Source organism: Oryzias latipes, chromosome 16 (genome assembly GCF_053564925.1).
Source record: "Oryzias latipes strain Hd-rR chromosome 16, Olatipes_Hd-rR_3.1".
Taxonomy (NCBI): domain Eukaryota; kingdom Metazoa; phylum Chordata; class Actinopteri; order Beloniformes; family Adrianichthyidae; genus Oryzias; species Oryzias latipes.
The window spans coordinates 32,740,686-32,752,533 of NC_136252.1; the positions used below are offsets into that span (position 1 = coordinate 32,740,686).

At 43.6% G+C, this 11,848-nt stretch overlaps 1 protein-coding gene across 2 annotated transcripts in view; it reads left to right on the top strand.

Annotated features, from left to right (window-relative positions):
* The window catches only part of mtmr11 (myotubularin related protein 11), a 33,746-nt gene that overhangs the window by 20,492 nt on the left and 1,406 nt on the right, over positions 1 to 11,848 (top strand). For both annotated transcript variants that reach the window (XM_023964053.2, XM_078932612.1), the window contains exons 7-16: positions 2,190 to 2,337; positions 2,417 to 2,504; positions 3,666 to 3,754; positions 4,778 to 4,905; positions 5,724 to 5,802; positions 6,499 to 6,569; positions 7,725 to 7,897; positions 8,300 to 8,470; positions 9,507 to 9,725; positions 9,972 to 10,268. In XM_023964053.2, coding sequence (XP_023819821.1) covers positions 2,190 to 2,337; positions 2,417 to 2,504; positions 3,666 to 3,754; positions 4,778 to 4,905; positions 5,724 to 5,802; positions 6,499 to 6,569; positions 7,725 to 7,897; positions 8,300 to 8,470; positions 9,507 to 9,725; positions 9,972 to 10,268 — 1,463 coding nt within the window. The remainder of the gene's footprint in view (positions 1 to 2,189; positions 2,338 to 2,416; positions 2,505 to 3,665; positions 3,755 to 4,777; positions 4,906 to 5,723; positions 5,803 to 6,498; positions 6,570 to 7,724; positions 7,898 to 8,299; positions 8,471 to 9,506; positions 9,726 to 9,971; positions 10,269 to 11,848) is intronic.

The window sequence follows — 11,848 nt, forward strand, 5'->3', positions numbered from 1 at the left end:
TTCTGCTTATGTTCCTGTTGGGAATTCGTTGAATATTCATGCCTGAAGTGAGAAGCAAACGCCCACACAATTTACAGACACCATCTTCCTCAGGTTTCCTTAAACCCTGTAAACCAGGTTTTGGACTTACTAGAGAAGCCGTTTGAAACCACCTGGTTTCTTAATCAGATTGTTCTTGTGTAAATGAGACGGAGCTCCTCTGGGATGATGCTGAATCAGGAGCGTTCCTGCTCAGACCACGATGGCACTAAAGTCGACCGACGCAGCGTTTTAATGGGAGACAAAGCGGAGCCGCTTGGGAGGCAATCTGTGTTTAAGTGGGGCCTGTGGTGCAGAGGGAGGCGGGTGTTGACGTTAATTAAAAAGCATGATTTAAGAATGATTAAACCCTCCCCAAATGAAACAGTGGGAGAGTGTTTTTACGGAGCTCTGTGGTGAAAGCAGCCTTTCATTCTCATGCTGGGTTAAAGGTTTTTCAGAGGAAACAGGAAACTCGCTGCAGTATGTCACTATATAGGTTAAAGCTGCACAAGGCTGTCCGGCCCTCACTGGCAGCTCTTCCATAAATGATGCAGCAACCCCCCCCCAAGAAGAAACCCAGTGCATGACCCCTCACTCAACCTTGCCCTGGGGTAGAGGTGAGTCTGCTCAGGCAGTCTATAGTAGAAGTTTTGGTCACTTCATTCAGTCTGGCTTAAAGGGTCTATATCATTCAGAGTAAAGAATATACATACATATGATCCTACTTTACATTAAGAACACATTTTTTTTTATAAAATATTTGTTATTTTTTCAGCTCATTTTCCTGCCCAAAAGTAAGACGACTTGATTTCTGAGGCTCCGCCTTTCTCACCTTTGTGGTTGCCGCCCATGTCATGATGTCAACCTAGAGTCGGCCTCGGCAGCGTGTCTGCGTTTCTCCCACGGAAAACATACCAGCATCCCAACTTTTGTGAAGATGGATGTGCGTGTTGTGCATAGAAAATAAAGGCGTTTTGCTGATCCCTGCTAGCTCAGCGGAGAAAGTGGGCGTGTATGTTAGCCTGGAGGCGGAGCTGGCACTGCAGACTCCTCCTGGAAGGGGCTGTTCCTCACTTTGTGATGTCATAAAGTGAAAAACCACCGGAAAGGGAGGGGCTGGTCCTCAGAGAGCAGCTTTTTAGAGGAATACTCAGAAATGCGTGAATGGATCAAAATACCTCTTTGGGGTTGTTTTTTTTGTAAGGATTGAACATTATAAAGTATAAACCACTTTAAAGCTCAAAAAGTTGATTTTGCACTACTTAGGCCCTTTAAAACGTCATGATAAGTGTAACAACAAAAATGCAGCAAATTTTCTGCCAACTTTTACTAAACCAAAATTTCATGATGCCGCAACATCGGCGCAGTAGAAGCCCACGTTTGACCACCGTCAGGCTCCACCTTCTTCCTCATTGAACTTCTGTTGCAGCAAAGAAAGTTTTCCCTCCATAAAAATAAATAATTTGGAGTCTATCTGCGTTTATACTTACAACAAAAACCAGCTTAACTTTATGACGATAGACTGAATGAATCAGTTATTGTCCGTTTTAACTTTCAAACCTAGAATTGGGTCTTCTGCTGCTTTTCAGAGTTTCATTTTAGCTTATTGAGAAAAAATCTAGGAATTTCTTTAGATATTTATATACATATGTGTGTATTTTTATTTATTTTACATTTTAATTCTTTATTTTTCAAACAATTCATAAATAATTCTAATTATGGAATAATATATCTGTGTATGGATGTGTATTTATTTGTTTGTCTTCTTTAGTTTTTGTGTTTTGATTCATTTTATTTTAGGAGTCGACAAAGAAGCGAATGGAAAAATCCAAAACCTATGACATAGACATGCAAACAGTAAAGCGTGTGATTGTTTATTGTCTGCTCCTATAATCCAACACAACCTTTTTGCCTTTTCATTTTTTTATACAGTCCTGTTGCATAATATTATATTCATGAAAGTGTGTAATTATGGGGTGGGGTGGGGGGGGGTCCCATTTACATGACTATTTTTATGTAAAATACAACACTGTCTTTACTTTAAGAAGTGAAAATATTTGGTGTCGGATTGTACAAGGATGCTCCAATCATTGCATCTCAAGCATGAAAAGAAGTTTGGCAGGAGTTCAACCCTCGGCTGACGTGCCTTTTCAATTTTCCTCCCCCAGAAATGAAGCAGTTTCTAAGCAACCGGCGCCGAGACGCCCGCATGAACTGGTTCGACTCGGCCTCAGACTGGGAGCAGGAGCTGGAGCGGTGCGGCGCCACCGGCTGGAGAGTCAGCTCCGTCAACGACCGCTTCGAAATGTCGACCAGGTAAGAAGGCGGGTCTGCATCTCTGCAGGAAGCGAGAGCCGAAAGCTGCCCGTACACCCAGCGTCTCCGGTTCTGTCAGTCTGTCCAGGTTCATCGTGGTTCCTCAGAAGGTTCTGGACACGGAGCTGAAGAAGAGCTTCGCTCATTTCAATGAAGGACGTATTCCTGTGAGTTTGACCACGCTGCTCATTTTCATACGATTATGTACATAAATGTGCAGTTTCTGTCCCATAAAACAATATTCATAACATCTATGAATAAATAAGGACAAATCCAGAATCCCAATGAAATAAAAACTGCTTTGATTTGCCATTACAACAGTTCACTTTGTGTTACATAAACAAAGTTGTTCCTTTATATTTAAAAAAAATTTTTTTTAGAAAACCAATAGTTTTTAAGCATTAAAACAATAGAATAAAAAAGGAAGCATAAAAACTAATTTATGGTGTTATTAACATGTTCTTATGGCATTTTTCTGATGATGGAGGACAAATACAGTCAGGACCATAAATATTTGGACAGAGACACATTCTTTCTAATTTAGTTTCTGTACATTACCACAGTGAATTTTAAATAAAACAACTGCAGACTTTCAGCTTTTATTCCATGGGTTGAACAAAAAGATTGCATAAAAATGTGAAAAAGTAAAGCATTTTTAAAACACAATCCCTTCATTTCATTGACAGCCTGAATGACAGCCTGAATTCACCAGATGCTGGGTTTTCTCCTTCTGTATTCTCTGCCAGGCCTTTACTGCAGCAGCTTTCAGATTAACCTCATAATTTTATATTCAAATCATTGTGAAACAGGAGCAGACGAAAAAATGCTGTAAAAGGTCATAGTTGTGACGTAGAAGCTAGGTGAATTTCTAATGAACTCCTGCTGCTCTGCAGAAACTGTATCCTAGAAAACAACTGTTTTTTTTTGGCTAAAAACAGCATCATTGTAAATAAAATACCACTGGAAACGTTTTGAAAATGGATCTAAAGATGATCGGAATCGTACTTTAACCACAAAGTAACTAGAAAATGTTTCAATAATAATTGCGGTTGTAACTGTTGAACCAGAAAGGTGATTAATGGGTTTATTTCAAGGAAAATAAATTAAATAGTTCATTTATTCACAAATATATTTATAAGTATTTTTATATTAAACTCCTAGTAAAACAACTTACCAAATTTTTTTCTAACCTCTTTTTTTTTAATTTAATTTTGAGACTTTTTGATTCCTTTGAGTGGATCTTTGCACGAATGAGCTGAGATCTGCGGTTCCTTAGTCCTGAAGAACGCCATACAGCGGGTGACTTTGGCGTGTTTTCTGCGTTCCAGCGCTGGTGTTGGCGGCATCCCAGAGGCAGCGACCTCCTGCGGATGTCCATCTTCCAGAACAACATCTACCACGAGAAGGACGACATCAGGTCTGGGAGTCCTGTCAACTTCCTGGTTAACTCCAGCAGTAAACAAAACATAAACGCCCCACTGTAGTTTAGGATCATTTAACAACAGTTTTTCCATCCTCAAGAGTTTAGCTGTCTACAGTTTCAGTAGATCGATGATGAGGAGACCGTAAATGAAGACACCTCAATAGAAAAGGAACAACTAGAAAAGGCCGGGAGTCCTTTCATCTAAACTGACAACAGTGGTTCCAACAGAAAACATGTTTGACAAACTGATTTTATCAGGGAAAAACCAAAAAAACTCCTTTAGATTAACATTTTACATTTCTGTACAACTTCTCCACCATGCTAGCAAGCAGACAGTCACATGACGTCACCTAATTGATGATGAGATTTTAGTAAGATTTCTAATTTGGTTTAGTTTTTTAATCAAAGTGTCGACTATATTTATAACAGAACAGTTTTTCAGAACCTATTTGTGTAAACTGAACTTCAGTCTCATATTTTCCATCTACAAAACACTTTAGACTTTTAAATTGAAAACGACAACCTTCACGTTGAGCATTTATTTACTTCCTTTGACAGAAGTGCATTTGGTTTTAGTTTATACGCCTAAAATCTGCAATTTGTAATAATAATAAATAAAGATTAACTAAATTGGACGTCACAGATAATCAAACTTGATTTTTTTTTTGGTAGCACATCCGAGGTTCTCGTTACGTTATACTCATGCAGCCCTAATCCGGAGCAAAGTGCTGCTCAAAGGACACCAGAAAAGCATCAAACCAAAGCAAAAGGGATGAAGGATTCCTAAATTCACCCTGAACCCTTTCAATGAGGCCAATTTTATTGATGCGGTTTGGAATTAACAGATTTCCTGTAATCCTCCCAACAGGGAAGATGAAAACTCTGTGCTTTTAATACGATAACCCGCAGACCACTGAACTGTGTTCACCCTCAGATGAGACAGCAGAACAGCACAGGAATCGGCCTTGTGGCCTTGCAGCAGCTCAGATTGTTCACAGCAGGCGTCCTGCTCCGCAGGAACCTGGAGATGGTTCTGTTCGGCTGCCAGAACTCGCTGTGCGTGGTGGTGGAGCTGGGGGACGAGCTGCCTTCCCCCTCTGACATCCAGTTGGCGCACAGCCGCCTGCGCACCCTCTGTCTGGGAGGTGAGTGCGTGCACAACACAAGTCTTTTTGTCCTTTTGAAGGGTTATCAAAAGCCTGAAGGACGTCTGTTCCAGTAGGTTCTGTTTAGAGTTTTAAAGTGTTTCTGTAATGTCTACAACCCTCCCTGCCTGAGGAGCAGCGGTGATAACAAGGCGCCCAAACTCCATCCTTTCTCACACAAACGGCGTGTAAAGGTTCAGCGTTCTCACGTTTGCTCTGACACACCGACTCTCAGTGCCCGTCTGGCCCAAAGGATCCACTCTTTCTGTCTGAGGCTCTATGCAGCAAAATAATGTGGACCTTTTACACATCGGTGCTTGAAAGTGTTATCCGCCACGGTCTGTGTGTCTGGTTTGATTGGTGACGATGGTGAGGACAGCCATGAAGGTCACAGGTACACGCGAATTTCCATCTTTGCAGCAAATTTATGAGTGTTCTGTGACACGTCTAGCTCATAAAATCCTCAGTGATTTCCTCACTTTGAACTATTAGCATCCGGACGACGCTTCAGAGCAGCCAAATATAAAACCAACAGTTCTAAGAACTCTCCATCAGCCCTAAGACTGCTGAACGAACTGTGAACGGTCTAGAGCAAGTGTCTCTGTTTTTATGGGTGTTGTTTTATTGTGTATTCTGTTTTTTTCTTTCTTTACATTGTAGCTGTGGGCTCCTCAGCCCAAGACAAATGTCCATCACGGGACAATAAAGTACACATATTGATTGAAGAATGTCTCTAGAACGGCTGCAGTCCCCGACAGGTCATGGCCTTTACCTCGGCTGGCACCCATCTGATGCTGTTGTCCTGCTTTGACCTGCAGACGTTTCCACATCTGTGTCTGTCCCCGACGATAAGTGGTTATCGACGCTGGAGAGCACCCACTGGCTGGACCACGTCAGGTAACGCCTCGTCTGAGTGAGGATTCCACTCCGTACATCCGCTTCATGTGCAAACACAGAAGTCTGACTGACATGAAAGGCATCCAGGTGTGGAGTCAGGCGGGCCCAGGCGCCCTGAGCGCGCACAACAGTCACCCAAGAGAGGTAAAGAGTTAGACTGACAGGGAAACGGGATGAGCCCTAACCTCTGGCCCATTGAATCGGCTCACAGGACTCACAAAGCTGCCCCAATACCCCAGCGGGTCCAGTGGATCTGCCCAGTTCAACCTCTGTGGATCAGTGGTTGGAAACATGTTAAAAACTATCTAAAAAAAAAAAAAAAAAAGCTGTCAACCAGCGAAGTGTTCAAACATTCTGTTTGGTTCTCTTAAGAAGTCCAGGAAAATATTAAAATAAAAAAAAACTCATGCATGAAAATTGTTCTGGCATTATGTGGTGATATTATACTAATTTTAGATATTGAGCTGCTCTTTGGGCAACCTGAAGTAGTTGTAAATGTGCCATAAAATCAATCTTTTTCTGGATTTTTACATTGAAGTGAAAGGAAACGCATGTAATACCCCCTCTAGTGGTGGATTTGTGAACTGCACTGAATCTCATTTCGGGTTGTATTCCTAATCTATAACTGGTTATGTATTTAAAAAAACCTTATTGTGGTTATTACTGGTGTATTAGCATCTGCCTGTGTGTCTGCAGGCTCTGTCTGAGGAAAGCTTCGGAGGTGGCCTGTCTGCTCCGCAGCGGTCACCTGACTGTGGCCCTGCAAGGTGAGTCACATGACGCCGGGCTCATGTTGTTCATGCATTATTCACATCACCTCCCCCTGCCCCGAAGGAGCTGTGAACATCCACACTCCACCGAGCCTCACGGCCCAGAGGTCCACACAAAAGACGGCTAGAGAGGCTCTCATGCAAAATGCAGAACCAAAAAGAGTAGATATGCATCCTGCTGAAACATATCTCCAGATCCTTAGTTTGAGCTTTCACCCGGTGATCCACGGACGCCCTTAACGCTCAAACGACGCTTTGAAGGGTAAAAACACTTTAAGTATTTAAAACATGTTTGAGTCACGCTATTAATGTGTCAGACATCACCTTCACCACATCTAACCAACTGTAGCTTCTGAAGAGCTTTTTTTCTGGGTGAAACCGGATCTTCTGGGTGTTTACAGCCTCCTTAAAATACATAAAAATATATCATTTCATCTGGAAACCCCATAGATTTTAAATGCCACATGGCATTTAATGCCCCCCGTTATGCGACCCCCCCCCAGATGTTCTAGGGGGGGGGGGGGGTGACACCGCCTGAGCCTCCCTTATAAACCCACCAGGTGGTGGTGGTGTTTCCTCATCCAGCAGCAGCAGAAGAAGCTCCTCACTCCTAAAGCAGAAGACCCCTTCTGGAACAAACAGGCCAAATCCAAAAAGTCGGGAGGATAAGTGACGCTAAGAGAAACTCAGGTGTTTGGCCACCATTAAAACAGAATAAACAAATAAAAAAATACGTTCAGCCAGTCACAGAAGAATGTGGGACAGGAAACATTTGAGTTCAGTTGGATATTCTGAAGCTGCGCTGACCTTCTTCCTCGTTGCAGAGGGAACAGACTTTGTCCCCCAGCAGGGTCCCTGCTGAGCACTTTGAGAAGTAATGTTGAATTTCCTCATCAGACGGTGAAGCAGCAGGATGACTGAAGGACTCTGCTGCTTCACTTTCAGTCACTCTGATGCTCCAGAGAAAAGAAAAAAAAAATGTTTTATTGATCTGTTCAACATCCAGACTATAGAGTGAGATCTGAAGCTGAAAAGTTTTTAAAAAATCAAAATGATAAAGGAAAAAAAGGGTATATTTTATAGATTTGCATAAGTAAAGTGACCATTTGAACTCTCCACTGAGGCTTTCGTGGTCTTCCTCTGGTTCTGCAGAACCTGAGGACCGGGACATGAGCTGCGTGGTGTCCAGCCTGGTGCAGGTGATGAGCGACCCGCACTGTCGGAGCCAGCACGGCTTTCAGAGCCTGGTGCAGAAGGAGTGGGTGATGGCGGGACACCGCTTCTACAGTCGCATCAACTACCACCGGGACAACGACAAGGAGGAGGTGAGGAGCTCACCCACCCACAGGTCCTGATTCAATCACACCAAATCTGGAGAAAGGCCTCGGCGTGACCCGGAAAGGATTCCCACCTGACCCAAATCAAATCAGCATCTCTTACGTCTTCAATATGGAGTCTGACTTTAATCTAGAAAAGATCAAACAAACACAGTCTGTGTTGGAGAAAGACGTGTTTCCTGCTCGACAGCATTTAAGACAAAAAAAGCTTTTTAAAGGATCTGATTTCCCATCATCCCATTGCTCTCATCTGTGTGAGAAATTTAATTCCTAACTATAAAAAACCTTGAAAGTTGCGATGTTCGGAGGAGCCGTGCAGAATTTCTGTCTTCTTCTTTTTTTTCTCCACCTTTCATCCCAACTTCCTGTGGTGCATCTCCTCCCCTCCAGGCTCCGGTTTTTCTGCTCTTCCTGGACTGCGTCTGGCAGCTCTGGTTCCAGTTCCCGTCTCGCTTCCAGCTGACCGGCGACTTCCTGCTGGCTCTGCACGACAGCATCCACCTGCCGCTCTTCTCCACCTTCCTGGGGAACTGTCAGCGAGAGAGATGCAAGCGATCGCAGGTACGGAGGAGGTCAGATGGAGAAACGTTCCCCAGCCGGCCACGTCTGCCCTTTTCTATGGCGCTAGCTTCAGGAGCAAACATCTAAAGCAGGGATAATCTTGATCCGATCGTGTTGTACAAGACTTGATCAGGAGAAGTTATTGGATCCTCAAATTAATATTGTATTCTCATCATTTTGATCTATATATTCCAAGCTTTTTATCACAAAAAATAACCCTAGTAAAGGTTGGCATTTCATGAACATCAGCAGAATATGGCAGCAGTTTGAGCATGAGGCGCACAAAAACAAATCTGCGACTTTGCAATCGCGAAATCTCTGGAATAGCAAACTGCAGAGTTTAGCATTTGAGGTGCAGGTAAGGCAGCGTGGAATACAACAAACATCTGAAAAAAAAACAGCCGCAACTATACAGGGACATCAACTCAGTCCAGATCGTCTCCGCCCCCGCTGCACCAAACATTGATGAGAACAGGCGAGAGATGTTGGTTTACATCAAGAAAAACAAACATTTTAGTCTTTAAGGGCCAGAAAAAGACAGGTAGAATTTTTATTTATTTGCTTACAGGCCTGCTGAGGACTGACTTAACAACATTATTCTCATAATTTTTCCCCCGCATAACTTTATGACTTTATCTGTGTAAAATATTGTCTTTTTCTCATAATTTTAGGACATTTTTCTCTTATTTTTAGTCTTGCTTTTATGACGGCCCTGATATTCTGTCGTACATCAGTATTTGGTATCAGCAGATATTCTAAATCAAATGACTTAGAATCGGATCGGAACAAAAAAGAACTAATTGGGGCATCCCTAATTTAACCTGTGATAAATATGATTTACTCTGTAGGTTTACCCTTTTGTTAAGGATCAGCTGAAACGTTCTTGTCTCAAACTGCATTAACAGGACTTTTTCATTGGTCTGGTCACTTCATTGCATTTGGTTCAGAGTAGGCTTGGGTTCACGTGATCAAAGGATGGATGAAGACAGATTCTGGGTTGAAATCAGTCCGCCGCTCTGCTCTCGACCATCTGCAGAATCTGGGTCAGTCCTACACGCCCGTCAACGGCTGGAGGGACGCGCTGCAGCCGGACTCTTCCTCGGACCCGTCGGACCCTCCTCTTCCTCCGGTGTGGGACTGGGCTCTGCAGTACAGCGCCGACAGACGAGCCTGTTTCACCCAGCCTGTCCCCCCCACGCCCCCACCGCAGCCCCTGCTCAACGGAAACCTCAACATGAAGCTGGACGCTCACAGGGTACGAACGCGGGACGAAGGTCAGACTCTCTCTGACTTTGATGAGTGTCAGTCAGGAATTTTGATTTCAGGAAATTGATTTTCCGTTAGAAATAAAGCACTTGTGATCCGAGTGAATCCTTTTTAGTAAAGACTTGTGCCTAAAGTTTAGTTTGAAACGGTGGAATTTAGGGAAAAACCAAACGTGAACCATTCTGAAAGTTGTTTTTGGATCCGTTTATGTTTGAGCTGAAGCTCTGCTCCTCAGCCGGCTGACTCCGCCCCCGGCTCGGTCTTCCTGCTCTCCCGGGGGTCCTTCACCTGTCCTGGAAACCTGCCTCCATGGCGGAGCAGTGCTTCGGGCGTTTACAAGAAGAGCCACCGGAGGGCGCCGTCGACGGAGAACGTGCCCGGTCTGGAGAGGCTGCTGAAGGCGTGGAAGCTCACCGCCACGTGTGGACCTCAGGGACCCGCAGACGCCTACGAGCCCCTGCTGCCCCTCCTCCTGGTGCCCTGCATGGGCCTGTGGAGGGAGTGCTACCTGCGTGGGGCGCTCCATGCTCAGGTACGAGTCTGCTTTGCTTCCTAAGTTCGCGCTTCAGTTTGGACCGCTTCATTTTGTCGCTGGGGGTGTTTGCTCATCAAAAGAATAACTGAGATTCTTTGAAGTCTGCTGTTCTGTCAGGTTTAAAGGTGTCGATCCAGCAGGTCCAGTAAATGAGAACCTCATAAAGAAAATTAAAAATCTGTCCAATATCCAACCTGAATCTGACTTCACTGTGGTCTGAAAGTGAAAGAAACCCGATAAATTGGGAGCTTATTGAAGTTCCCCCCTTTTTCTTCTGGATCAGCAGCTCCAAAAATGGAGGTTCTGCCTGTGCTGTCTCCACGGTAACGGTAAGAATAGACGAGGAGCACTCACCTTCTTCACGAGGTTTGTGGAGCAGTCTGTGACAGGCTGAAGTCGTGGAAATTTAAAAAAAAAAAGCCGTCATACATTTAAAGGTTGCAGAGGATTCAGGCGTTAGTGGATGTTGTAGTTTAATTTGAACTTCATATTGTTGAATTTACAATAAAATACTTTAAACATCCACAGTGGAGGACAAAGGTTGAGTCCCTTCAGCTGCAGGTGATATTTTTGTTTAGTTTCTTGGTCTCAGGTTGATCTTTTAACTGAAGATTTAATCGCATTCTTCAGTAAAACCGTCTCAGTCTTCAGGAAACGTTTCTTTATGAAGGATTTGCTCTTTAGACTTGGAAGGTGATGGAACGAAAGCCGTTTCTTTTTCAGGCCACAGACCGGTTTAATGTCGGACAGTATTTCCACGGTCCGAGGGAATTATGGACGTCGGGTTTTAATCTTTCAGCTTCCAGTTTCCTTAACTTTTGAAGAGAAAGTTTACCTTCATCCTCTGTAAAATATCAACTGTCAAAGTGGAAGTTACAAAAATCAGACGCCAACTTCAGCCTCGTACAACTTTTGAGGCTGAAGAAAACTGTCGCTAAAACTGGTATTTTCTAAATGTGATAATGTAAATGTGATCCACTGTTTAATGAATTTATTAGCAGCGTCCTCGTAACTTTAGACAGCTATTGAGAATTATTATTATTAATTATGGTCTGTGGGAACAACTTTAACAATAATTCCATATTTGTTTTTTTGTCTGGTAAATGCAGATGTCTTTTATTTTGAAGTTGAAGACTTCTTCTGTTTCCACTCTGGATCTTTTCTGGCAACAGAAACTCTCCAAATACGTTTGTTTTTTGCTAACTTTGCCAGCCTGGAGGTTTCATTTTAGCGGTCGGTGCGGCCGCTTTAAGAAAGCAGTGGCTGTATTTTCAACACGCGGCCGAGCGGCTTGAACGAGATAAAACTGCCTTCATCAGACGTTTTTTCCCTTCGGCCCGGTACCAACTGTCCCACGGACCGGTTCGTAGCCCTGGGTTGGGGACCACTGCTTAAACCTTCAAACGCTGTGAGGAAACATGATGCCCCTTAAATCCAACGAAAGGCTGGATTTTATTCTTGAGTCAATGATCTCTAGCCTCAGTTTCTGCTGAAGATCTTTCAAGTCTCAGATTTTAAAAATTCAGTATAATCTGTGGTCTTCCCATAGAACCCATCTGTGGTCTAGAGGCGTGGTG